The sequence below is a fragment of the Hydractinia symbiolongicarpus genome, chromosome 11 (assembly GCF_029227915.1).
Source record: "Hydractinia symbiolongicarpus strain clone_291-10 chromosome 11, HSymV2.1, whole genome shotgun sequence".
NCBI lineage: Eukaryota > Metazoa > Cnidaria > Hydrozoa > Anthoathecata > Hydractiniidae > Hydractinia > Hydractinia symbiolongicarpus.
The window spans coordinates 27,210,697-27,238,621 of NC_079885.1; the positions used below are offsets into that span (position 1 = coordinate 27,210,697).

General features: G+C 33.0%; 3 protein-coding genes across 7 annotated transcripts; 1 reads left to right on the forward strand and 2 right to left on the reverse strand.

Annotated features, from left to right (window-relative positions):
* Nucleotides 1-916: 916 nt before the first annotated feature.
* Nucleotides 917-14,609, reverse strand: LOC130614108 (uncharacterized). 3 transcript variants are annotated; one of them, XM_057435510.1, is made up of 17 exons: nt 9,487-14,608; nt 8,804-9,403; nt 8,631-8,723; nt 8,290-8,361; nt 7,967-8,189; nt 7,639-7,722; nt 7,448-7,492; nt 7,078-7,143; nt 6,926-6,991; nt 6,257-6,851; nt 5,710-5,772; nt 4,986-5,045; nt 4,768-4,806; nt 4,582-4,641; nt 4,408-4,455; nt 2,404-3,783; nt 917-1,755 (listed from the first exon to the last, which is right to left on the reverse strand). In XM_057435510.1, the coding sequence occupies exons 5-17, from the start codon at nt 7,967-7,969 to the stop codon at nt 1,427-1,429; spliced, it is 2,838 nt and encodes a 945-aa protein (XP_057291493.1). In that variant the 5' UTR covers nt 7,970-8,189; nt 8,290-8,361; nt 8,631-8,723; nt 8,804-9,403; nt 9,487-14,608; the 3' UTR covers nt 917-1,426. The 3 variants fall into 3 exon arrangements, with proteins under 3 accessions (XP_057291493.1, XP_057291491.1, XP_057291492.1); XM_057435508.1 differs by having other exon boundaries at nt 7,967-8,361; XM_057435509.1 differs by having other exon boundaries at nt 8,290-9,403; nt 9,487-14,609.
* Nucleotides 13,301-14,154, forward strand: LOC130613637 (uncharacterized). The gene is made up of 3 exons (XM_057434951.1): nt 13,301-13,321; nt 13,542-13,818; nt 13,889-14,154. Exons 1-3 carry the CDS (start codon nt 13,301-13,303, stop codon nt 14,152-14,154), a joined length of 564 nt encoding a protein of 187 aa, XP_057290934.1.
* A 7,157-nt stretch (nt 14,610-21,766) lies between the features above and the next one.
* Nucleotides 21,767-27,404, reverse strand: LOC130613932 (uncharacterized). 3 transcript variants are annotated; one of them, XM_057435299.1, is made up of 6 exons: nt 27,197-27,404; nt 25,431-25,545; nt 25,155-25,189; nt 22,874-24,969; nt 22,654-22,725; nt 21,767-22,421 (listed from the first exon to the last, which is right to left on the reverse strand). In XM_057435299.1, exons 4-6 carry the CDS (start codon nt 24,198-24,200, stop codon nt 22,255-22,257), a joined length of 1,566 nt encoding a protein of 521 aa, XP_057291282.1. In that variant the 5' UTR covers nt 24,201-24,969; nt 25,155-25,189; nt 25,431-25,545; nt 27,197-27,404; the 3' UTR covers nt 21,767-22,254. The 3 variants fall into 3 exon arrangements, with proteins under 3 accessions (XP_057291282.1, XP_057291283.1, XP_057291284.1); XM_057435300.1 differs by lacking the exon at nt 27,197-27,404 and having other exon boundaries at nt 22,874-24,550; nt 24,877-24,969; nt 25,431-25,713; XM_057435301.1 differs by lacking the exon at nt 27,197-27,404 and having other exon boundaries at nt 21,767-22,418; nt 25,431-25,713.
* Between the last annotated feature and the right edge of the window lie 521 nt (nt 27,405-27,925).

Below are 27,925 nucleotides of genomic sequence, written 5' to 3' on the forward strand. Positions count from 1 at the left end.
ATTTGGATTTCAGGAGCAATTCCCTGGATAAATTGTTACCTTAAAAAGCGCAAGTTTATTCTTGTTTCAATAGGTTTCCAGTTGTTCATTAACGTGCAGTACTACAATAAATGAATTAAGTTAATTTTCTGTCAGTTCTTAACAAGTAGTTGAAATATTCTTGCCCCCTATTTTGTGGATAAGTCGTATGTAGCTTGTTTTTATGTATTTTTTATCTTACCAACTCCCGTATTCCTCATAGATAGGACACGTAGGTAGAAAGTTGGTATAGGTGATTATTATGATGACACAACGACAGGAAAATTGCTGACGTCAGCATTTTTGTGAAGGTTCCTTATTTCTGCTGACATCATCAAGTTCATTGTTGTTTTAAAACCATTGAAGAAGCTTCTTTCTTCCTCAATTATTTGAGGGGTAGTCATTAGTATGTGCCATTTGCAGGTTCGAGTTTTTAGTTAACAAATTGTGGTTGTTCCACCGGACTTTTACATTTTTTTGGGTATTTCCTATGTATGTTTTCCACATGTTAGTCTGTCTTAATGTTTAGCGGAGGTGCCCGCAAGAAGTTTGTACGTGGCGTATTAGTAATTATAGCGTTTCGTTGTTTCATTGATGCACAAGACAGATGTGTTGCACATAACATTATTGCGCGCAAGAAGATCGGTGCTACGGAAACATAAAAAACGTCCGGGCTGGGCAAATTCCTGGGTTTATCCATGGGCTGTGGACTTATATGAATTTATTTTGTTTACATACGGAAAATCTGCACCATTTTTACTAATTACCATCCCTACGTAAGCGGTGCTTGCCAGAACAGCAGTTAATGTATTAGTTTTAGAACATTGTATGTAGCTATATCGACTCCTACAGTTTATTTTGCTAACATTATGACAATTACTTCAGAGTAACATCTTTGGTACTACCTACGAATGTCCTGTGGGAGAACATCTTTCTCTATACTGTATCTAAGAATAGTTTGATATGTTGGTTAATACACGCCATAATAGACACTGTAATGTTAAATGTGTTTTATTTAGTCAGAGACGCCGTGAATAGTAGTTTCTAAGGCAGAACAATATGGTAATGCTGGAAAAAGGTAAGTTCCTTACAGAAATGTTCATATAAACACAAACGTTTACTTGAATTATTATTTCTAACGGAATAATTATCGGGAACATTTGTTAATACAATGTTGAAAATTAATAACAATATATCGTGTTGCAACATACAGTTAGATATTCATTAGTTAAAAATAGCTCTGAAAGCGTATTACACGAAAGAGGTGTATGAGAGGATGGTAAATTAAGAAAATGATCAGAAACATTTTGTTGGTGGGAATTGATTTGGTGGGAAAATAAATTTCACTTTTTGATTATATTTTTTTATTGCTACTTTCTATATGCATGCTGGGAAATATACTAATGTTCTAACTAGCATTGTCCTTTGCAAATTTCTTTTTCTCAGTGCGAACTTTCATCACTATTGTGGTTACACCGTATTTTTCGATCAAATCTTTCACAACTCTGTCAGCTTTGCTTGCACTGCGAATATCTGCCTCCTTAATTAATTTACTTCCTGTTATCAGGTCTCCAAATTTTCCCCAAATTGATTGGCTATCTTCGCTGGAAAACTTCACCCTATCTTTTCTAGTTCCAAACAAGGATGAAGTCGTTTCACACGTCGAAATCGATGTATTGTCGCTGATCAGAGCTTCATTATCGTTAAAAGGGGCTTCTGGTTCGTGCACTGTTAATTCTAAATGTTTAATTTTCTATTTTAATTATGTACATTTTTAAAGTTATCCGTTTTAATTTTCCTTTTAAAAGCTTTTTAGAACAGGGTTGTATGTAAATGTGTATTATTTAAGTATAACTGAGTTATTGACGCAACACCTTTTCATTTTATTTTAACCATATATGAAAAGCAACTTCAACGCCTCACTCACAAAATATTAAAGGTATATTGACGGAGAACAACATGATTAGCAATGTGAAGTTAATACACCCCAGAGTCCTTCGCCTGTTACCCCAGTACGGCAGTTTGTCATATTTATTTTGGAAAAGCAAAATCTAGTGACTACAGTGACTGGACACTTTTTCTAAAAGCAGAATATATTTTTTACAAGATAAGTCTCCAAGTGCCACGCGAGACAACGCAGCGAAACTTGTAAATTACATTTGTTTTGAAAATATGATTTTTTGGGAAAGAAATGGTTAATAGTAGTCACTTTCTTTTTTAAAAGTCTAAGTTTTTTAAAAAACGTAAAGCTTACAGGGGAATTATAACGTAATGTGCAGAAAGAATGGGATAATAATAAATTGCGTAATCAGGTTAAAATTTTAATAAGAAAACTAAAAATCAATTTGTGAAAACGTATTAAAATGCTATGTCTCAAATTATTACCTTTATCTCTAACTTCATCGTTATTCTGTCTCTTCGTCTTCGACATGATGAAATAACGAATTTTATCTCGTAGCTGTAGTGAGGTAAGATTAAAAAAGCTCGGATGTAATGTTGACTTTTCTTTCACGACAGTCAGAGTGATTTTACCATCACTTATCTCCTTTGCAAAATGCACTTTAATGGCATCCTCTAGAGACACATCAACGTTATTCTCAGTTTGGCGTAGGACAGATCTCAGCTCCCTACTTGTTTCTGCGGCACTTTTTGACTTTTCTTGCAGAAAGTACGACCGTCTGGCTGTTGCCTTGGAGTGGCACATTAAATTTGCCAACTGTTGCTCCAACTCTGGCCTCAAAGAATGAGTTTTAGTGACACACGTCTTGCGGACTAGTGTTGCATTAAGACGTGGTCGCAGCAAACTCCTTCCCACTGCTTTATTCCAAAATGAGTTCAACTGGCCTGTGGCCATTGAAGAAGACATTTTATTTCCGCTCCAGCTGGTAAAAAACGGGTTGTTGGCAGAACCTTTTTCGTCGTCTAGGCCTTCTAGCCTATTTCGGAAATGTTGAAAGAATATCGATGATTCTTTATATAGATTTGCAGTGAAGCAAATTGTCGCTGGTCCCGACGTCGCTATTGTTTTGTGGTTAAAAACACTTACAATATATACTCCATTTTCCATTTTCCCCGTCATGAACTCTTTGGTTGTCATGTTAGCCAAAGCACCGGTCCTTGACGCGTTATCCAAGCAGAGATAAGTTAAGATATAATCTCGAACAGAGGTAAATTGCTTGAATGTTGGAACTTTACCAGTGGCCAACACTTCCTTGATATTCCTGCGACAATTGGATACGTGTGTTGAATTATCGAAGGTGTTGACCTCTTCAGCTGTTATGAGCTGATCTAACTGCTCCAAATCTTTCATCCATTTGTCGCTTTTGGCCTTCTTTCTATACTCCACAATCCAGTTTTCCATGATAACTATCATGCTTGGACAGTCCTTAACGAAATCTTTGAAAAGCACAGGTGTGTCACACAAAATATACTTGTAAAAATGACATAGGGAATGGAGATAACTTTTTATAGTTCCAGCTTTTCTCCGTTTTTCAAAATTCAGTAACCATTGATTCCTGATCTTCATGCGGTCAAAAAGAACGGATAATTCGTATGAATCTTGGCTGGTGTCCTTTAAAATCAGTTGCACTTGTCTGGAATGTTGTTTCGCAGCACGTTTATTTTTTCGCTTACCATCAGGGCTAACCAACCACAATTCAAATTTGTCAAAATGTGACTCATTCCTCCATGGTGTAATTATAATATCCATATTCTCATCCTCCTCATCTTCATCCTCACTTCCATCCAAATCTTCAATTCTACATTCTAGAAGGAAAAAAACTTTTAAATGATGATTTTCCTCAGGGAGATAAATTAAATTCTTTACACTAAGCTATTGAAAGGCTAAAATAATATAATACTATGCATTTTTTACTAAGAAAATCCTTATGGTTCAACAGATTCAAGTATTATCAAGTTACTTACGCGACATGTCTTTGCGGAAAATTTATAGGTAAAAAATTCCTTTAAATACTTAATATTTTCTTGTAAATAAAAATTAACAAAATAATTTTTTTTAGAATATCCTGCCACTTACAAACAATTAGAAAATGTTCTTATTACGGACTGTTTTTTGTTTGAATCCTTTTAGGTTAAAAATTCTGCTCACTGTTTAAGTTCAAATTTCTTAAGCATAAATTTTAAGTTGAACAAAAGTGGCAAATTTCTTTAAAAAATCCTGTTTAATGCTGGATAGAAACAAGTTTAATGAGAAAAGTTACGCAAAAATCATGTACAGAGAATAAAGTCGATATTTTCTTCATAACTTGCACGCTTCAATATATGTTCATATCAAACGCTCATATCTTAGGAGCAAAATTTTTACGCAGCGTTGTTACAAAAGAGGAGGGATTGCATACTTTTTCGGTAAACAAGTCAAACCTTACATACCTAGTGAATCGTTTTTGCTTGTTATTGGCAATTTACTACGGACAGGTTCTATAAATAAACAAATTAAAAGTAGAGTACGTCACAAGAAATACATTAAAGGTCTTCTGTTATCAAAAGAAAACTGTAGTTTTTAATGGTTGTTTATAAGACAGGTCATAGAATGAAAAATTATACCTTGTTCTTGTTTTTCTTCGAAACGGACAGATAAAGGCTCAATCGTCGTTATGGAAGGAGCTGAGATGAGATAAAGACGATTTATTGACAATTATTGTGACATCATAACAGAAAGGATGAATTAAACAATCAAGAGTGCCATGACGACTTCTTATCAAATATGCACTTAAAGCTAAACATACATACCTAGTGTCTCATTGAAAATTGGGAAATCTGAGTCAGGTTCTATAAATTAACCGAATAAATTGTAAATAAGCAGCAAAATTTTGTTTTTAACGGTTTAAAGTGCTAAAAAAGCGCTAACTGGGACAGAAAACATCTTTTCTTTTTTGTATTTGAGAGAAATTAGGATAGTTTTGTGAAACGGACATGCGCTTTCGCAGAAATTAGGATAATGGTTATACCTATTTCTTCCGTTTCTTCTAAATCGACAGATAAAGGACCAACACTTGCTATGGAGGGAGCTAAGATGAGACAAGGAATCGTATATTATTAACAGTGAAAGTAATAAAATAGCGAATCAACGAAACAAGCAGCAACCAATCACCCTAGAATTATTTTTTTTTATAAGCGCCTCCCTCATTTAAGCGCCCCATGTAACAAGTATTGTTCCCTCTAAAAGAAAGAGGCGCTTAATAGAATTTTTTTTCAGATTCGTATCAACCAAAACAAAAAACAAAAAAACTCGTAAATGATTTTAAAAAAAAATCTTCTTATTAAAAAAGTTACAGCTTAATTTTCTGGGAATTTTAACTGCCATGTAAAACTTTTAACGTAGTATTTCTTCTTTTCGCCCCAACAAAAGAAAGAATGAACTTAACTGGTTATTCATATTCGAATCACTAGAATCTTTGAAATGTTATAAGGGTCTCCTTGTTTTAAATACACACCCCTGTGATAATCTCCCTCCCCTAAAAACTGGAAAATTATACTTGCCTTGGGCAACTATGAAAATTCACATTTTAGAGCTTAGACGGTGACGTGTTTCAGTGAAAATCTGCTTTTTTTTAAATTTCGCGATTGAAAGTAGCCTTTTTTTGGAAAAATGAATGAATGAGTGAATGAAATAATGAATGAATGAAGAGATCGTTTATTTGTAATAGTTAGTTATAAAACATACAAACCTACCTCTAGAAATCGTGGAAGAAGATTTTCGATGCTTAACCAAAACAGTTTCTTCTTGTCTTTCGCCTAGTGTACATAAAAATAGTTTTCTAAGCAAATTATCACCCTAATTTTCATTAATTATAACACCCCAGATCTGTATTGAGGGTTTTGGGTGTATATTGATTTCGTTATTAAAGTCATTGTTCAACTCACTAGGTCATAAAGATTTTTAGATTCAAAGCGCAAAAAAACATTTGCATAATGTCACATGAGAATAAATTTTTCCGACTTTATAACATCTTTGCTTAACCTAGTCTTTTAACAGCGCACTTTTGAAAGTAATCTTGTTTGATTCACCTGTTTTTTAATCGTAAATAAAGTGTGATTTGAGAAGTATGTTGTTTTTAACAGGGAATTAATCAACAGGTTAATATTTTAATTCCAGTGCGTCTCACTTTAAGAAGAAAGAAATTATTACGGCATCCAATATCAAACATTTATTTTTTGAACAGGCACACAATCGTATGTCAACAAAATCTGCAATTAACAAAGTTAATAATTTTCTTACTAGTTCTACGCTCTCTTTCTTCTCGCCTACGTTCCGCAATATTTCTAACCTTTCTCGAAAACCAATCTTCATCGCTGCTATCATTGGAATTCACAGGCGACATATTTTCAGCAACTTTGAGGTACTTCATTCCACCATTCCTCATGATCTTGTTTTCCTCTTCCCGTTCGCTACTTTCGCTGCAACTACTTGTCGCGCTATCTTCGCTTAAACCATTTTTAGGTGTAAATTCCTCGAAAGCAATGGCCTCTTTCATAGCAGCCTTAAATTTTTTGTTATCTTTAATTTTGTGTGTTTCTCTCAAATGATTTTCTATTCGAACAACCACTTTTGAGCAGCCCAGAATGGGACAAATCTTTTTCCGGTAAAATCGAGGTTTGGTTTTCCTTTGCTCGTTGGCTAATCTTTTTCTCTCGTTATTTGAACTGATTCCGCTTTTATAACTTTTGGCATTCTCTTCCGTTATCTGATGTACTCGAACAAGATGAACCACTAAATCAGTCTTGTCTTGAAAGCAGACTGGACAAGTGCACACTTTTCGTTTTCGTTTCTGTGGAAAAGTGCTCCTCAAAGATTTTTCCCATAGATTGAAAGTCTAAATAAAATTTTAACAACTATTAATTTCGGTAGGTACCTAATGTTAACCATAAACAAAGGTGAATTGCTTACTTTTTTGGCTTCAGCTACATTTCCACTCCGAATCAACTGACACAATCTTTCTGTGACGTTCAAATCCTTCAATAAGTATATTTTTCAGAAATACTTAGTAAATGTTACAAGATTTGTCAAAAAATAAGTGGGAAAAGTTATTACTGTAATACCTTTTCATCACAGTTTTCTTTTCGCTTCACACGTTTCATAGGTGGCATTTCTGGTAGCGGGTTATCCTAAAAATGGGTATATTGTCAGTGTAAATTATTTGCCGATCTTGAATTAAATCTACATTTTAATTATTTTGTAAAATTGAAACAAAACAAATGCTTGTCATTTCCTTGTGTCATATTATGGTATTTTGTTATTTATTTCTACGAAAATAGCATAGGATATATTTCCAATCGCTTTTAGAACAATTCCTCTTATAACGACGTTCCTTTAAATAAAATAAGATCGTAAAATCGTAAAATAAAATAAAGTAAAGAGCCTAAATCGATAAACTCAGATAGTTTTACAGAAGATCCTAAGTAAACATACACGTAAGCGTCTAACTTCTAATGTTAATTCATCGACATCAGCAAACTAAAAGTAAACACGTATTGCTACTATAACTATAGCATTCTGTTACCACTGATAGTCATTTGTAAAGAGTGTTAGGCAACTTGTCAGTCCAAAATGCTCATATAAAAAACTTCCTTAAGTGCTGATTAAGCAGTAAGGTACGTTACCTTTTCCTGAGCATCGGTAGGATTAAAAATTTCATTTAACATTTCCGCCGCATTGTATTCTTGAGTTGGCAATACTTCCACTTTCTACAGGCACAGAGAGTAAAAATAACAAGCTCAAGAAAATGTATAAAATGCCCTACAAGAATACTAAATAATGAAGGAATTAATAAACAAATAAACTTGTTTTTACTCTTCCATGTCTAGCAGGTAACAGTCAAAATATATTAATACATTGCAATTATACATGCACTTACATTTTAGCTTCGGTTAAGAAAACTGGTAATGTAATTAGAAAGCCAGTTTCAAATGAGAAATGTTTAAAACTAACCATATCTAGAACTGGTTTTGAACTCTCAGTTGTATCGTTAATGCTTCCCTCACCTGTCGCCTGTCTTTTATCCTACAGGAGCAAATTTTTGGAATGAACAGCGTGTTATTATTGCGATATCAATATAGATTTAGAAATATTAAAAACTAACTGTATTTGAAAATTCCCTTGCGCTCTCAACTGTATTTTCCCCGCCTTTGTCAACTGTCTCTTGTCTTCTACCCTACGAAAGTAATACAATTCATAGTATAAAGGCTATTTTACCAAAGATTGCGTGTTATAATTGCGAAATCGATATATAATGGAAAATAATAAAAACTAACTGTATTTGAAAATTCGTTCACGCTCTCAACTGTATTCTCCCCGCCATCGTCAACTGTCTTCTGTTTTCTAGCCTGCAGAAGTAAAATAATTCATAGTATAAGGGCTATTTTACGTGTTATAATGAACTTGAGATATTTTCAGCCTTGTGATTTTGTTAAAATTTCTTAAGATTCTGGACTTTCAAGACTAAATTTCATATATTGGGCATTAGCTAAGTTTAAAAGTTTTTTTGGTAAATCTATTTTGAGTATCTAAGCAGAACGTATACTTTAACAAGATTCAAAATCTTATGATACCAATTTTCATTATGTAGATAAAGTGCCCAATTATCAAATAGTACCTTATTCTGTGGATCCACATCAATAAATGTTAATCCATCTTTTATGTATTGACTTCTTGCCAGTGCAAAGTCAACGTCACAATCACTGTTTTTCTAAAAGGTTGTGTCAAATGTGGAATGGTTATTATTTTAAAATTAATCACATTTCGTCCACATCTAAATAATATAATCACCTTCTTATTCTTTTCCTTTAGTTTACTTAAAGTGTATTTTACCTTGGACCTCTTATCCTATAAAAAGACAGTATTCAATGTAGGCACGCATAGGCTTGATGCATTAACATAAAGAGAAATTCACAAACCTTTCTCCACCAAAGACCGCTAGCTCCATACGAGTATCGCAACTCCTCACCAGGGCAAATGTCTTTTAGTGCAAATAAGCACAAGTGCAGGCGTCCATTTAACAAAACACTTTTCATTGCAGAGTTGGGAAACTTTGAATCGTTGACGTATTTTCCTAACCTTTCTTCGTGTGTTGCATCAATGCTATAACATAAAAGTCAGATGTTACATCAACAATCTTACGTACTTGTTTAAGTTTACACATTTTATATTCGAAATGAAGAAAATATTTTTTGAGAAAATATTCTGTCTGAAAGAAAAAGTAACGGTAGGTGACTTACCATTTATTTTTATAAAAAAATAGGAACGATCCTATGTCATCTGGATAAGTTTTCATCAACTCATCACCTTCCTCTTCTGTTAGCAAAGTACCAGGGTACTCCAACAAGAAATCATTCTTCTGGAAGTTAATCGTCGCAAAAATTCCATAACCTACACGAGATCAAAAGACTCAAAAATAGACCTACAAATAAACGAGCGACTGAACAAACGACTGCACGAACGACTATTCTTACCAATGTAGTCATCGATGTAACATTTTTCAAATCCAGGAGGATCGGCTCCGAGCTCGCAAAAGATTTTTGCTACCTCTTCTCCAGTTTTTTTTCTTGATTTTTGTGGCTTAAGATAAGATGTTCATTGTTAGACTATTTTATGGTTACATTTAAATAAAACAACGGTTTGTAAGAAGCGGATATTTTCAACATCACCATCAAAATTTACTAAGGAATTGATTTTTCGAATACGTTAACTGATATAATAGCTTTTGTGAGCATGGCAAACCACTCTTCGTATAAATACTAGGCGTTCGTTGGTTGGGTGATAGCTTTTTGAAGACTCAAGTATTGTTTGTTTTACACAAACTCGTCCCCAGCGCCTTTTCTCTCCTATTAGTAAAAAAGAGACAAAAGGCACTGGTACGAGTTTGCGTTTTACAGTTACTATAATCTTCTTAGTACCAAATAACTTCTTATACAAATACATTGCCTTCTATTTCATTCATCTTCGCTGAAACTCTACAATCACTAGTTTAAATTTTTTAGTTCTATATCAACTAAATAACTCACCTCTCTTGATCTGATTTCTGAACTCATTTTCGTGTTCTGACTTTAAATTAACTATTTTTTCTGACTATTGTTTATAACCTGCTTTTTAAAAATATTTATACACTAAATGTTGTACATTATTTTACAGGAATGTGTAATGTGTCAAACCTTGCTCGACTAAATAAACACTGACACGACAACATATATACGAACTGAAAGCTGCCCTAATTAAAAGCCATACATCACACTTACGTCTTTGACGTAGCTTATAAGTTGTTTCTTAGTAAAAACTTACACGTTCTTATTAAAACTGGTTAAATTATTTACCCTAATTCCTCGGTTGAGCACTATACTGGGGCCATTATTAGAGGTAAATAGTGTATTGAGCCTTATAATCGCCTCATTCAGGGAAAAGAAAGTTATTCAAATATTTTGACAATGATTTTAACAATGATAAAACAAACCATAGAGATATTTTAATGATATTTCTATGATAAAACTAAAAATGCACTTCGGTTAGTTTAAAAAACATTTTACTGAATACAAAGTTCTGCAGTGTTTTTTACTCCTGAAATTCTCCTGTCAATTAAATGAAGAATTTCATTCACTTCAGAATTTCCATATATGTTTACTTTGCGTGCCCCTGTTTAAAACTATTGGGTCCAGGGTTTTTTAACATACTACTCCCCCTCCCTCCTTTCACAACTTTTGATAGGCTTTTTCTTTAAATTCAATCAAACTTGGCACACTTATACTACGTCACGACAGGAACGAATTTCTGACGTTATTTAACATATTTTGCATAATTCGCGTAAAAAAGGATAATATTTCATCCTTACCCTTATAAAGGGATTTCAAAGAAATTTAAAGGGTAGTTTTACATATTGATCATACAGCATAGCAAAAAAGAGTTATAAAAAAAACCCGGCAGGGGGTTCGGCATCCGTCCCCATCCCCTGGACCAAGTAGGGTTACAGCCTGAGATTTAAGTAAACACACTTGCAATTTTAGAGAAAACATAGGTTCTTTGTTTGGGCTAATGAAAACAAGTCTAAGAAGAAAGTTTGTGATACATTCGCACAAAAAAATTTCTTTGATCTACGTACAGCATACGCACTCACATGAGAACAGGCCTGAAGAAAAAATTTTGAAAGCTGGGGGGTAAAACAGTACATAAGTATTTAGTATATAAGGATACCCCAGTATGGTTGGTGCTGAGGAAGAAGAAAATATTGTCAATTTTACTCCAAATTCTATAATTTCGCTTTCAGGTTTCAGGTACAAAGGTACAAAAATTATACTGGTAACGTCTTTTTGATGGATGATCTCAAGGAGCATAGCTCATTTTCACGTTTGCGCAGCATGTTTTGCGCTTTGACACAGAGGCGCGTAAAAAGGTTTTCTTGTCTCGCACCAAAAAAGTAGGTTGGAGGGAGTATTATGATCTTGTGATTTACAAATAAAAATAGGCAGGAGCAATAGCTTGTGTGCAGGTCAGAAGTATTAAATACTTCAGGTCAAATTCTTTTATATTTTATTTTTATGGTTATTTATTTGTAACAGCTTAGAGTACTGCCGAAGATAGATATTTTCAAGTTACGTCGGCGGATCGTTCTTAATGCGTTAAATTTAATATATGATTTTCAAGTTACTTTTAAAAGTGACATCATAAAAATTTTAATGGTTCTAGAAGGTTCGAATATTTGGAGGGCAAAATCAAAATCAAATCAATCTCCCATTTATATATTTTTAGCATAAAAAGAAGAAAAACTAGTTGGACAAGTTGATGGAAAAAATCTGGTCTACTTGAAACGTTAAACACATTATTATATAACTAACATAACTTTTGGATGAGGTTTAATGTTAATGTTGCTTTCAAATTTCGGTTTTTAAAGGAGTTGAATTTTATGCTGCTTGCATAAAAAAGGCGTATAAATGAATTTCTTTTCTAAATTCCCTACCTGGAAAACGCCCAAAATAAATTGTTTATTTTGAAACGATGTCCCGGAGCAAAACTATTTCTAGGTCCCTGAGTTTAAGCAATATAAATATGCGACACATTTTCTGGTTTTCTACAGAATAATAATCAAGCTAAGCTATCAAGATGGCGGAGAGCGCGGGCGTGTTGTTGTTATACTTGTTTGTACTTGGCTTATATGTTTTTAATTATGAAAAGCAACGTTTTACTACATCGAATCGTATTAACAAAACTTGCAGTGATAGAGAATCGTTCGAAAAAGATGATTTATCTACTCGACGTAGAAATATAACAAATCAATATTCGAAATCTGTTACTGCTTTCATATTAATCTGGCCCTAATTTTACATGTATCGCGGACTCTGTTAAATCTAAAGGTTTTACTGTGCTCCATCAAAATATTAAAGGGTTATGTGGGAAGAAAGATCTCCTTGAAGATATTTTATTTGAAAATAAAAAAATCGACATTCTCTCCTCGAGTGAAACATTTGTTGCTAACGACGAGTTGTTTGACACAGAAATCCGAGGGTTCGACTTCGTGCATAAGAGTCGTACAACTGGAATGGAAGAAAGAGTGGGTGCATATATCAAGCAAGGTGTTCCATATGTGAGAAGAAGAGAAAAAAGGATATTGAAATTTTATGGCTCTTAGGAGATATAAATTGTTTTTCTTATAAGAATCGATCACAAAGAGATAAAAGATATATTCACTACCTTTGGTTTCAAACAATTAATTACACAACCAACGAAAATAACCGAAAATAGTGCAACTTTAACAGACGTTGTACTATCAAATTCTCCAAACACCATTTCACATGGTAAAACGCTTTCATCCAGTCTAAGCGATCACGACACGGTTGACTGTATCAGAAAGAAATTTTTTACAAAATTCGCTTCAAAGAAATTAACGAGTCGAAATTACAAACATTATAATTCAGAAACAGTCTAGATGAGTTAGGGACAATACAACACGCAATTTATTACGAAAAACAAGAAAGTCAGGTTAAGATTGCGACGTCGGTCTATTAACGGAAGAAAAACTACGTAAATATTCTGATCAAAAAAGCCGAGATAGAATACTGTAAAAATCAACTCCAAGACAATATTTCAAGTTTGAAACTTTCTGGAAATGCTTGAAAAATCTCTTTCCTGCGAAGGCAAAAAGGACTATATCAAACGCTAAACGGAACCGAGACCGCAAATAAAAAGAAATTGCAAATGGGTTCTGCTTGTTTTTCCACAGATAATCGAGAAATGTATTCATCAACAACTTTCAAAATACATGGAATCAAATAATCTTTTGTCATGAAAGCAATTTTGGGTTCCGTAAGCATAGATCAACTGAAACGGCTGCAACTTTGTTCTTGGATGACATTCACAAAGCAATGAATAAATCACAACTAACTGGCGCCATTTTTTATCGATCTTAGCATGGCTTTCGATACAATAATTCATAGCGCCATTCTAAATAAACTACCGAATTATGGCATTCTCGATCATAAAAAACAATCTTTTACAGATTACTTAACCGTTTAACCGTTGGCAGCACGTTTCCTACAACATCACCCTATCTTCGAGTCAACCCGTATTTTATGGTGTCCCTCAAGGATTAATACTGGATCCGCTGCTTTTTTTACTCTATTTTAACGAGACTGAAAAGCAACTCGAGAACTGCGAAATTATGATGTATGCCACGGTCATTAACTTTCATCACAACAATATATTTTCAATCGAACATGCACTCACCAAAGACTTAAAGAATTTATCTGACTGGTTAGAAGAAAATGAACTCATCTTGAACCTTAAACAAGAAAAAAACAGAGGTCATACTTTTTGGGACACAATCACGACTTACAAGACAAAACCAAAACATCAGCATTATGTATCGCTCAGATAAAATTAACAATACAGAAAGATACCAGTATCTAGGAGTCAACCTGGATCCACCACTGACTATGGTTGATCATTTCAACTCTGTATACAGGAGAGTATCTGGGAGACTTCGAATGTTACGTAAAATTAGATCTCATCTATCAGCTACCGCAGCACTGCGTATCTATCAGGCTATGATCGTACCGAACGCAACATATTGTTCACTTACAAATTACTTCCACCAGCCATACAGAATGCATATGCTCGAGTTACTAGATAGCACATAGTATCATCCGACACGACACTCACATACAACAATTCATAATTATCAGATGCGAAAGCTCTTTACCACCGTGCATGAATGTTTAATAGGCGACGTTCCTATGTTTGAAGAGTATTTTAAGGTGATATGTCACAACATCGGGACAAGGAACAATCACCACCTTCTTCGTGACCCAATAGTTAAGCTTGAATCGACAAAAATCAATGCTGCACTAAACTATAATAAACTTCAACTTGATATACGTTCAGAAATTGACACAAAGGACTACTGCCAAGTTAAAGTTTTATTCTGTATGAATTAAAATTTGAGTTTTTTGGAATGTTTATATACCTATCAGTTGAGTATGTCATTTGTGCTATGTGCTTTCTCTTTTTTCTGTGGTCCTCTTTTTTGTTTGTGATTTCTAATATTTTAATTGTGTTTATAATGTACATATAATAAAGAATGTTTTTAATTTTTCATATTTATTAACGAACAGGACTTTATAGAAAGAACAGTTTATTTTTAACTGATATTTAGAACCTGTAAAATATTATTGAAATAAATTAAATAAATTAAAAACCTTAGAAAACAGTATATTATTTCATTTTAACCCAATTTTTTGACCTGCGTAAGTATTTGAGGGTAGCATAACGTGCATGCTATCCATAAAATCTGACAGAGTTATACCTCGGCACATTTGACGTCAGCATTCTTTGTGTGTCGTCTTGAGAAATTTTTAGGTCAGGTAAAATATTATTACCTATCAAAACGGTGTTAGAGACCGTTCTGTATAATACTTGGCTATTTTGCTATAATTTTCTGTTGGTAATATACAATAGTGTATAACATCATCTATTTTTACACATAGTGAATCCTGATAAATATTATATCTCGCATTAGAAGCGTAAAAACCAGGGAAGACAGAATTCGCAATCGAGAAAGCATTTTAGATATCAAAATTTAAATTTGCCGCAGGCACATTATGACCCCCGCCCATGATAGAGTTAATAAAGAATAAAAGTTAGAATAAATAAAGTTTTAAATTTTTCAAATATCTTTGTTGCTTTATCCAACTTTAAAACGCTCTAAAAAAAGAGGACAGCCTCAGAGAGCACTTTTTTCCTGCTATTTTATCATTTAAGGCTGGTTATTACTTACAAGTCGTTTCATTCTTAAAAAAATTTGGACCCCCGCGTTGCTTGAAAGATGCTGATAAAAAAATATTCATTTCAGTGCATTAAAAAACCCTTTTTCTCTCACTCGAGCAATGTAAGACAGCTTAAACTTTCCCCAACAATATTCTTCCGTTGGCCATTAAAAGGCTACCACCTTATATTTTGCGCAAAAAAACTGAAGATTTAATTATCGATGTTCGGATGTAAAACTATGGAGGTGTGGAGAAAGAGGAGAGCAATTAATTAAAAAAAGAAAAGGAAACATTGTTGTAGTGCAGCCTTGAAGGAAAAGTTGTGAAATAAGTTAAGTTTTTAACATTTTTGATCTAAACAGAGCGCTTATGTGATAAAAGCGCTTAATCAACGCATCTTAGTAACAAAAAAAGAACGAATAAGAAATATTTTTCAGTAGCACCTCCCTAATGCAAGAATTTGTCTGTCGTATTTTAAATGTGACGCATTGTAAAAAAATCCTTGTTTTAGTTAAGTTTAAATCCCTAACGTTCTTAATACTTTTATATTTGACACGTTGTAACAATTTGTGTAGAAACTCGGTATATATGCAATCCTGTTAGAAAGGAATATTTAAACGATTTATCAGTTTGATCAACGTGTGCAACGCAACATAAGATAAAAAACACCTACAAAAAATTTAAATAATTATGTTTATTTGTTGAAGAAAGCTGTTATATTGTGGCGACCTTATTATATTAAAATCCAATCATACAAAAAATATGCAATATCAAGCGTGTTCATAATTAGCTGTAGTTTATCGATTATGGTTATGTTGTTTAAATAATATAATGGCAAGCGATATTTCGTATATGTGTGCATGTAAGCGTCAGGAAGTGTGTACCGGAATTCATTTTGTATTCATTGTATATCATCATCAGCATGCGGTCGTTGCTATCAAGAATATTTTTCATCTGTAATCTACAGGAAAGTAACAAAGTTAAAATTTATCAAACAAATGTTTTATATCTTTGTGATCATCGAAAAATTTATTCATATACTTTAAAAAGACAATCCAAATTATTGCATTACGATAAGTAATTTTACCTATATAACACGCCAAATATTTCAAAGCTGAGAAAAATGATAAATAAGCTTAACAATCTGATTAGTAGAGTTGAAAAATGTATATGTACATACTTTGGAACAATTGACTTCCCCACAAATGCCACATAATCAAACTGTCATTAATCCTGTTGCCATTTTCTTGCTCCTGGTACACTTTATTTACTTTATCTAAATGACAGAACTAAACTTAAAAAACGCATTGTAATAGGAAATCCATTTACAGTGATAAATATTTCGAATTTAAAATTCTATGGATTGTGTTGTCAGGAGTTTCATATTTGAGACAACTATCTGGTTTTTTGAGAAAGCTTCAAAACCTATTGCATTGTGGAGTGTTTACAAGGTTCGTTAAAATGCACTGAATGCATTGATAAACTTTCTACCAGCATTTTTTTCCTTAATACTTTTAACCGAAATGAAAAATAAAATAATGAAAAATGATTTGTAAAAAAAAAATATACAGAATACATAATCAAGAATTTCATTTTTAGAAAAATAATTTCTTGAATCGAACTTTACAAAAGACTTAGTATAGACTCAGTATAGACCACACACTCAATTATTAATAACAAACCTGCAACTTAAATTCTTACAGCCTAATTGGTCAAGGAAAGCAAGCAGAATTCTGTTATATCATATCTGTTAATATGATATGCACTCACAATTGCTCTCCACATTGGAATGTGGATATAGAGGATGTACACCAGCCACAATCTAGGAAATTAAGATCTTAAAATAATTGGGTAATTGGGACTCTGCTGCTTATATGGTGGCATAATGTATATATACATCTTTCATGTCTTATATTCCTTTACTGCAGCTAGATACCATATTAAGACAAACTTATTATTAATTTGAATGTTTGTTGCAAAAAATATAAAAACAATCAGACATACATGGAATATGTGGTACAAACAGTATTTTGCCGTGTAAACCCATTTACGTCATTGAAAACATTTCGTTGCATCAAATTATTTATATAACTTTCATTCATTATTTTTTATTTTACGTGTAAACTACACAAACAGACAATCTTCTGTACAACAATAGCTACCCATTATACAGAATTTATCACAATGACCGCAATCCGGGTAATTCTCACTTGACGCATCAGCTGGTTTTCTTAAGAATTATGCCCAAATACGTTTACAACAAGTATATATCTTTTAGAAACCAAAAAAAAGCCAGCGTGTTGTCACTCTATGGCAAACAAAAATAATAAAGAGAAAAAGAAACATCTAATCAGTTACACATAAAAGATAAATGTAATATATATAGCTAGCTACATATAGCTATAAAACTTAGCCTAAGGGGCCTTCGAAAAAAATTTTCGGGCCTTGTTAGCAGGATATCGCCGCTAAGATTCAGAGACCCTTCCCCTCTTTTAGTGGATTTCCGTCTGTGAAATACACACATTCGGATAAATTCTTGGAAGGCTCAGGGGCGTGTTTTGTAGATAAAAGTTATCGGAATTGATGAAAATAGGAATTATGCTCACGAACAACGAAGAATGTTCAGGCCACGAACAAATTTTTAAAATTTCTCAATCCTTAGCGGATTTCTTTTTCAAGCTTCAGACTCCCTCCCCTCTTAGCGGTGATATCCCGCTAAGGGGGCCCGAAAAAAAATTTCGAAGGCCCCTAAGTATGGTAGCTTTGCACTTTAAAATTAAGAGATTATATATAGCTATGTTGAGAGGCCATGTTCATTTTTTCAACAATTATTTCCTCATGCAACTTATTATGTATATACTATTTCTAGTTTTCAAGGATGTTGTATAATAGAAAATCACAACTTTGAACTTTCATCTTTACGATAGCTAGCTAGCTATACATAAACTGCTAACATAGATAACTAGCTAGCTAGCTAACTAGTTGAATATCAAAATAAAAGTCTATGATATTGTACATATTCTTAGCATGTTAACAAAAAGATTAATAAAGAAGCAAAAATATAATCAACACAGAACAAGAAACAATCCTACACCTCTGTAAACTTTCACTAACCAATATTCACTGTTTGTAATAATAACCTCGATATCCTCCGTTTGTTATTTTTGTCTTGATTGCTTTGTACCACGGGAGCACTAAATATGAACATCGGGAGCACTGCTCCCGATATGCAAAATCGACAATTTGCATTTCGGGAGCATTGCTCCCTGGATGCAAAATGAAATTTGAATTTCGGGAGCAAAATTGTTACAGGGAGCAGGCAATTTGAATTTCGGGAGCAATGCTCCCTGGATTCAAAACTAAATTTGAATCCAGGGAGCAAAATTGTTACATAGGGAGCAAATAATTTGAAAATCAGGAGCATGAATATTTCTATCTATCTATCTATCTATCTATCTATCTATCTATCTATCTATCTATCTATCTATCTATCTATCTATCTATCTATCTATCTATCTATCTATCTATCTATCTATCTATCTATCTATCTATCTATCTATCTATCTATCTATCTATCTATCTATCTATCTATCTATCTATCTATCTATCTATCTATCTATCTATCTATCTATCTATCTATCTATCTATCTATCTATCTATCTATCTATCTATCTATCTATCTATCTATCTATCTATCTATCTATCTATCTATCTATCTATCTATCTATCTATCTATCTATCTATCTATCTATCTATCTATCTATCTATCTATCTATCTATCTATCTATCTATCTATCTATCTATCTATCTATCTATCTATCTATCTGTATAGGTAAATAGGTTACGTTTTCTACCTCAAAGAAAAGTCATATTATAAAACCGCGCGTGATGTTTGAAGGGCTGCCAAAGGTTATTTTATATTTTTTAATAAATTTGCAACAAGAAAACCTAAAAGTTTTGTAAAAGTGTTGAGATTAAAAAAAAATGAGCAAGCTAAAGTTAAGATAGTAGGAATCGTAACCTACGTCGTGGTAAGTAGAATTAGGGCGTGGTATGGGAAAATATTGATTATATGGGTAAAGATCATCCTACCACGCACCAAAATAGGCCCCTAATTAATTACCACCATTCGCCATTATCCAGTTTTTAACGATTTTTTAAAAAAAAAATTCGAGTGCAATCACATACATAACATACCCCTTATCTTTTTAAAAGTAGGTCTTTTTTGCGATTTTGGGGGCTTCATGTTTGCACTGTCACTGTGTAAACGTACTGTGTCAAAAAATCTTGAAATTACACATGAACATTCTGCTAACATACACTGGCATTCGTACCAAAGGATTTGACGTGTAGTCACTTCAATTAGGATTTCTGGACCTGTCTGTTAGAGGTACCCTCGAAAATTTAACACGTAGTTAACGTAACCTTTTCAAGATATGCACAACAACAACAAAACTTTCTTAAATTTTGATTATTCTTCATCAAATCATGTGGTTAAATACTTTTTAAGTTTGAAATTGTGTTTATATAATTGCTTTTTGATATTGCTACTCTGTTTCTAGTCGGATGTATTCTTAATATTCTATCGATGAGTTACGTTATCGACCTGAGTATAAAAATTGCGCATATTAACCCTTTTTGTGTCTATGAAGGTATATGAAAGAGAATCTCTTTATTAGCCCATGTAAAATAAATATATGTGCTAAGAATTAACGTAGTATTATCTCTTTCATCTTGGTGTTGCTATCTTACGATCTATCACAGCATGGAAGTGGAAAGGTCGCAGACTTTTCCTACGGCGCGGAATCGGAAAAACGATCTTAGTGCACTCTAGTTTTCGTATTGTCTTTGTAAGAAACAAAACGGTGATAGACATAACAAGAGGTTATTATGTGAAAGGTGTTTCTATTAATTTTTTGATTATGTGTCGTCAACCAAAGTTGAGGCTAGTATATTGAGGGAAGGGGGATGCGGTAGTGCATTACCGCTAGGAGGTGGGTGTTGTTGGGCAAAACATTTTCCTAAACAAAATTTATCGTGTGTTGGCTTATATTTCATAACGTTTGTAGGAATAATTTCTAGATAACACAAGACAAACAAAATTTATGCATTAGACGATGACTGTCAGCAATATTTTATGCTGACGTCAGCTTTTTTAATCAATATTCCAGTTTTCAAATTTCGAATTTTTTACATATAATTTCGTTGTCATTTATAACTTTTAGCACTTCTTTTCACATCTTTCTGACAAACACAAAAAACAACTACTTTTTGGTAAACGTTGGTATTTCGCGCTGGCTGAAATCGTTAAAATCCATCGTGAATAATGTACAAGTACGAGTAATACAAGTAAAGTTTATAACAACAGCGTCAGTGTGAGAACATTGCACGAAGACGATCACTTTTATTGTAATCGCCTCCTACTCCAGGATAAAAACCACCGTACTCTGCAATAGCCAAACTAGAGGTTCTTATCGCTTTTTTCGGTTGGGAAAACCTTTGAGATTGCTACGCAATGACGACGTATACAATTTCCAACATAATTTCCTATTTAACAATGTTTAGACAGAATAATAAATATTGAACTATTGTTGATTGTTGCGTCATCCTTTATCTCCAAGATTTGTTTTGGGAGAAGAAGAAGAATCTTAATAACGCTACTTAAATTTGTGCTTTGATGTCTGCTTTGTCTTGCTGTCTATATATAAAAGCCAAATCATAATATCGCAAGTATAATTGTTAGTGGTCAAAACTGCTATTGAATTACCCACAGTTTTTATAATAACGTGCTGTTCAAGTTATAATACGGATGCGTTATTTACAGACTCGAACATGTTAAAAATATAGTAGCGTGACCTAACAATAGTGCTGCGCCATTAACCGGGACATTATTTTACCTTCTTGGCACACGCTGCAATAAATGACCATTGTTACTATTCTCGACTTTCCCTCACTTTTATGACAGTATGTTGCGTATTTATTTGAAAGGATATTTTTGTTTTTATTCCAATTTGTTTTAAACAGATGAGGACACTCCCGCTCTTTACTGCAGGGTACTTTACAGAATACTGTTGCAAAATTAAATAGACCGTTCCTGGAGTTTAGCTGATACTTTTCGTTATAATTTCGTGATTTGTAACCGACTTATTAAGTACTAAATTTAGCTAGATGTGGCACCTTTTCCGGTTAGGAACCCCATTTAATATTTGTCCCCTACGGTAGTATAACATTTATACTTCTTTTTTCAAAACGCCCATTTCCCCTTAACGAGCATCAAGGGCGCTTAATCGTGCATTTATTGACTGTTTTTAGTTACTTATTCAAAAAATTCACGAGTTACGTGGCATCACCTAGGCACATGGCAGTTCTCCCTAACGGCGACTCATAACACTCATAACGATAAAGGCAATGTAATAAGGATTCACAAGGTACACGTTTTTTGTTATAAGCAAACGATGTTAGGGTGAATGATGAATAATGTAGCAAATTACGGAAATTTTGTTCATTGTTTTTGCATAACTAAATATATATATAGAAAAATAACATACATAAAAATGTCAAGTGATGCACATAAAACATAACTTGTATACTGCAAAACGATATAACTATTTTTAACAAATGGTACTTATTTTAATCCATACTCTTGTCTCAGCACCGTTAAGAATTAAAACGTGCGCTACAGATCTTTTTTTTAACGAACCATAAGAATTCAAAGAAAATGAAAACATTCTCGATACATACAATGAGGAGCGTTTAATAGTGGGAAAAATAATTAAAAGTGTGCGAAACTACACCAAATTATAGTTAAATGTTTCGTACAGTAAAGGTAGAAATAAAACAGTTTAGAGACACTTTCTTCTGGAACTTTTTCTGTACTACAAGCGCTCATATTTAAGCCTTGTTTGTATTTGCGACATGTCAAAGTTTTGTAGTACACGTTTTCCAACAGAGCTTGATTCGAGTGCACGTTCTACTCTATTGATGGATATTGGTCCAGAACGAATGATCTCGGCACTGATCTTCGACAATGATGTTAGCTTCAACATTCGAGAAAAATTTTTCCTTCCCAGAAACTGTATTTTCATAATCATCATCTTCACTTTCTTCGTCAACATCTTCGTTTTCACCATGATGCTTATCTACTATATTAAAAACAAAATTGTGTTTTCGCAACAAGAGCACACCACACACTATTAAGCCTTAACTAAAGAAATATTGGATCGGGCTGCTTTAAGTGCATAAACTTTCGCAACAGAATTATTCGCGAATTGTAAATTTCACAAAAAAATTGCATTTCGCGAGTTTCTGCCTGTGAAAGCTTCAGCGCTTTTTTCAAAATCAATTAAGCTAGCAAGTAGCACAACACAAACATACCTCCTTTTGACACAGATTGTTTGTATTTAGTTGCAATAGAGGAGCATGAGTTGTCAACAGCATCATTACCATCTATTAAAAGATAGGAAATGAATTCTTTTAAATTTAATAAAAAAACAGGCACAATTTTCATGAAAATCTTTATATTTATACTAACGTAAAACAAATAAAAGTCACCAATACAACATATAAGAAGAAAAATGCGATAGTTTTAACCTACCTTTCTCCTCTTCCGTGACTCCATAGCGCCAGTAGCTTCTCAATTTATCTACAATCTGCCTATCAGACAAATGAATAAGATGGATAAACTTTTCACGTAGATTACGTACATCGCCAATTCTGACAGATTTCGCAGTCAAAAACTGCTTAAATAGAGTCTCCAACTCCCCGACTTCGGCATCAGTCCACGTTTTCTTTTTTTCGTAAATATTTTTTTTGCCACGTTTGTTGAAAGTTTCCTCCAAGGCAGCTGTACCCTTAAGGGCATACTTTTCCTTTTCTATTAAACGGTAGTATTTTTTGGAGGTGCTCTCAGAGTGCGTCAACAGGCTAGCAACATATGGAGCTTCACTTGGATTTTTATCTTCAATGATGGTGGATCCAGACTTTTGAAATATATTTGAAGTGATGTTTTTCCTCACTGGCGGATCGTTTTCACCATAAACACCGGACCTTTTCCAAGTGCTATTAATTTGTTTCGATATTGCTCCAGATTCTAACATCTTGTCATTATATGAAACAAAAACATTTTCAAAGTCACTGTGTATCTGACTGCGAATTGAATCGAAAAAAATTAAGAGCTGTTGGTACAAGGTTTCTCTCGTACACAGATTAACAGGACCGTGTTTCCTAAATGTCTTGTGACGTTTTACTTTAATAATATATTTACCATCACGAAATACAGCAGCCTTCACCTCATCGATGTTCATGTTGCTAGGTACGCCAGACCTCTGACAATTAATTATAGTTATTTCCGTTATGAGAAAATCCCGTATACACGCATATTCTTGACGAGACAAGGTGTTTTCTCGGTAAGGGCTACAAAAATTTTTAATTATCGAGATAGCCTCCTTTGCACTGGCAGACTCCTCATACCGTTGTATCTGCTCAGGCGTGATAAGCACTTGTTGCTCCTCCATCTGTCTCTCAAGCTGCTGTATCTCTACCGTTCCATTATTAGATTTGCTCCATCGAGATACACTAACTTTCATCCTTAAAATCATATCTGGTGCTATTCCAGGTAGATGGATCTCCTCAGTAAGGAGAAAGTCATAGAAGTGTGGCAGTGACAAAATATACCGTTTAATGGTTAAAGCTTTGTATTCCTTTGTCTTTTCGGCATACGTTGTCAAAAAGGTGTCGCGAATTTTATATTTTCTGACTAAATCACTGGGATATGAGGAATCCAAAGCTGCCCAAATATCTCTCAATTGCTGCTTTGACTGAATAGCACTCTTTTGGCAACTCTTCCCTCCATCAACTGAAATTTTATATGTCACAAACCTCTCTAAAATTTCAGCAGAGTCAACCACTTCGTCATCTTCCATGTCACTATCCGAATCTGTTACTTCGGATCAGTGGCGATCATCAGTGGCGACATGCTTGGCAGGGATGGATGTCATATGTGTACTTCGTTGTTTGATGCAACGTCACACACCCTGGCTAATTTCAACATACTATAAAAGTAAGGTCCTTTTGATAGTTTGTGGACGTCTTGGAGGTGCAAACTCATTCTTTTGTTTCGACGACCTAAAACCTAACACCTGGTTTCCTCAATCCGTATATGCCAACGCAATATTTTGCCTTACTCTGGGGCCAATAGTGTACTTCTATCATGTGCCGAGATAAATTTGTAACACAACTATCACATGACTGTAATGGACATTTTTTGCGGTTTCTATGAAACAATTCAAACAATTAAATTAACATAGTTTGAGACTGCAAGAAAACGGTGGGAAACAGAAATTTCTTCTTAGTATTTTAATTGCAATATGTCTTGCACGAGTTGAATTTCGCAGGAATATATTACATTTAAACTAAGATTTTCGGCAGAATGAAGCTCTTGCAGAATATTTTTGTTCGAATTTCTGGTTTAGCTAATTTTTTTTCTCTTTTACTTTCAAATAATAATTTGAATACATTAATAATATAATTCGAATAAAGGAGATACGAGAAACAAAAAATCTACATGTTGTAAATAGTATATGGCAGTAAAAATCATACTTTTCGATAGGTAAGCTTGTAGAGTCTGTTGAAAGTTGGTTCTCGAGCTCTGAAATTTTCTTCTTCAACCTGATATTTTCTCTCATCAACATACTAAGGCAAGGATAAAAGAATTTAAGGAATCTAAAATTAGTAACAGTTAAAGCTGCAGACTCTTTCTTATATGCGCAACTTCAATTCTTAATTTAATCTTAAATTAGATACAGCAATTTCAGTTTTAATTTATTTTAAATTAGATACAGCAATTTCAGTACATATTAAAAAAGAAATGAACATACCTTTCTAAACTATTTGACGTAGACGATGTTTCAACCTGAAACAAACAATATCAAAACCTGATTATAGACCTGACAATAAAAGAAAGACTTTCATCGTTTTTTCCAATGACTTTTAATTTGCAATGAAGCGCCTCAACATTTTTACTTTGTACCCTGATGTCACTATCAACATCACTATAAAATTTGACAAAAAACCTAGCTAAAAATTTCCTTATTTTTGTTATAAAAAATTATAATAAGTAACAATGTGTTTAGAAAAATGTGTGCCATACTTACTTTCCAATTGTTACCATTTTTTTCCCAAGATAATAGGATAGGCCATGCCATCAGTCCCATTCCTTGTAATAACTGTTATGGTACCAACCAATACAAATGATTCTTGAAGATTTCGCTATATAAAAATGTATACACATATATTTACCATTGTCAAAAAAAAATTCACACACTTTGTGCCAACTGTATTAAAAAGACATCCACACAGCTACATATAGTTTTAAAAATATGTTAAAAAGGTGAGTTGATACAAAGGAAGTTGAGTTTAGATCAAACACAGTCTAGATCAGATTGGAAGAGGGTCATTAATATACCCCGTCCAACCCATGCTAGCATGGAAAACGGACGTTAAGCCGAGAATGATGATGATGATGTGAATATGGATTGTGTGATTCCATAATATGTGGAATATGATATTTCTGTATATAATTCAGTTTATATTAAATATATTAATAATATTAATTATATTAGCCAGTTTATATTAATTATATTAAAAATTACCTTCCGTAAAGAATAATTTTCACAAATTAGTCATTTTAAAAAATTTCAAAAATTTATTTTTGAAATAAATGTTTGAAACGAATAATTTCAACTTGCTTTGCAGTGAATTAGTTTGCAATTTTAGTTTAGGTCCGTATAAATTATTTGGGATTTATATAGCTTTCAATTAAAGCTGCTTACAAGATTCAGAAATCTTTTTGTTTTGCTAAAAATTCATGTTGATTAATTTTAACAAATAAACCTTTTTGTAGGAAAGGCTTATTTTCACAAATTGACTTTTGCAGAAATTGTACACGTATATATTTTCACTAATTGTCGATACAAAACTTCCTAGAAATAAAAATATACTGTTAAGAACAAGAAAAAGGTATATAATAGTATATATATAATAGGTGTATACACACAAAAGACTGTTGTTTACCTTGCTATTACCAAAACTCATGATAAAATATGCTTCCTACTTTTCTTGTGACCTGCTTTGACAATTCCAACTTGAAAAATGATTTTTTTTATTCTGACAATGTAAAATATATATGAAATACTTGAGCAAAGCACAACTGCAGTGTGATATAAAAGAAAGCTTAATTGTGTACTTAACTAAATTATCATAATAAAAACCGGTGATATAAGTTCTTTGAAAGCATGGGTACAACAGACAACACACTTTTTTAACAATAATTTATAACAGCTTTTGTTATGATTTGATATCATTTTGATTAGGAATAATATATCTATAAACAACACTGGTTGTTTAAAACAAGTGTGTGGGGTCTCCAGAAAAACAACTTCAAGCATGGTCATTATTTTTAAAAAACAAGAGAAAAATAAACAAAATGTTTTAAAAACAAATAGGTGTGAGTCTCTCGAAAAACAACTTCAAGCATGGCTATTGTCTTTAAAGAAACAAGAAAAACATAAGTAAGAATAAATTTAGTGAAAATAAAATGAGCTTTTAAACAAACGCTCAGAGGTCATATCAAAATACCAACATGAGAATAAGGACTATATAAAAACACACTACAGCAATATACTTAACTACACAAAAAGACTACCAAGAAACATAATGCTATTGTTAAATGACCATAGCTATAGCTCTTTAATTCTACTAATGTTATTTCATTGAACAAACCTAAAAAGTTCAGATTGCTATTTGGGGTGTTACTAGCTACTAAACGTTAGCTAGCTATGCACTTTGGTTGCCCACAAAAAATATATTTACATAAGCATTTACAACATTTAAAACTGTTAAATGACAAAATAAAACTTACCAAAGAAAAAAAGCTTTTCTGTTTCTTATATCTGATTGATATGATTAAAAAACAACAACAACAATCCTTAACTGAGAGTATCTTTCACGCCGCAAGCCGCCCTTATGATTTATTTTTAATATTTGCACATGCGCGTTGACGTAGAAAACGTAACCGCCATGTCGTGGGTAACCGACGTAACCTAAGCGTAACCTATTGCTGGGAGGAAACGTAACCGTCGTCCGTAGGAAAGGTAACCGACGTAGAAAACGTAACCTAAAACAGTAGGATTCGGTACTGTTTTCGGTCAGGAGAGTAACTGTGAATATATCTATCTATCTATCTATCTATCTATCTATCTATCTATCTATCTATCTATCTATCTATCTATCTATCTATCTATCTATCTATCTATCTATCTATCTATCTATCTATCTATCTATCTATCTATCTATCTATCTATCTATCTATCTATCTATCTATCTATCTATCTATCTATCTATCTATCTATCTATCTATCTATCTATCTATCTATCTATCTATCTATCTATCTATCTATCTATCTATCTATCTATCTATCTATCTATCTATCTATCTATCTATCTATCTATCTATCTATCTATCTATCTATCTATCTATCTATCTATCTATCTATCTATCTATCTATCTATCTATCTATCTATCTATCTATCTATCTATCTATCTATCTATCTATCTATCTATCTATCTATCTATCTATCTATCTATCTA

Bases quoted from the DNA above. Each gene is read 5' to 3' on its own strand.
- LOC130614108 (XM_057435509.1), bottom strand. The intron at 7,144-7,447 runs GTATGTTTACTT...ACCCATTTTTAG, and splicing joins TAGAAGTTAGACGCTTACGT to GATAACCCGCTACCAGAAAT. The intron at 3,784-4,407 runs GTATGTAAGGTT...TTTTCCTTCTAG, and splicing joins AAGCAAAAACGATTCACTAG to AATGTAGAATTGAAGATTTG.
- LOC130613637 (XM_057434951.1), top strand. From the start codon at position 13,301: ATGAAAGCAATTTTGGGTTCC. The intron at 13,322-13,541 runs GTAAGCATAGAT...AACCGTTGGCAG, and splicing joins TGAAAGCAATTTTGGGTTCC to CACGTTTCCTACAACATCAC. The intron at 13,819-13,888 runs GTCATACTTTTT...TGTATCGCTCAG, and splicing joins TAAACAAGAAAAAAACAGAG to ATAAAATTAACAATACAGAA.
- LOC130613932 (XM_057435299.1), bottom strand. From the start codon at position 24,200: ATGGAAGATGACGAAGTGGTTGACTCTGCTGAAATTTTAGAGAGGTTT. The intron at 22,726-22,873 runs GTAGGTTAAAAC...ATCTTTTAATAG, and splicing joins AGTCACGGAAGAGGAGAAAG to ATGGTAATGATGCTGTTGAC. The intron at 22,422-22,653 runs GTATGTTTGTGT...TTTTTAATATAG, and splicing joins ACAATCTGTGTCAAAAGGAG to TAGATAAGCATCATGGTGAA.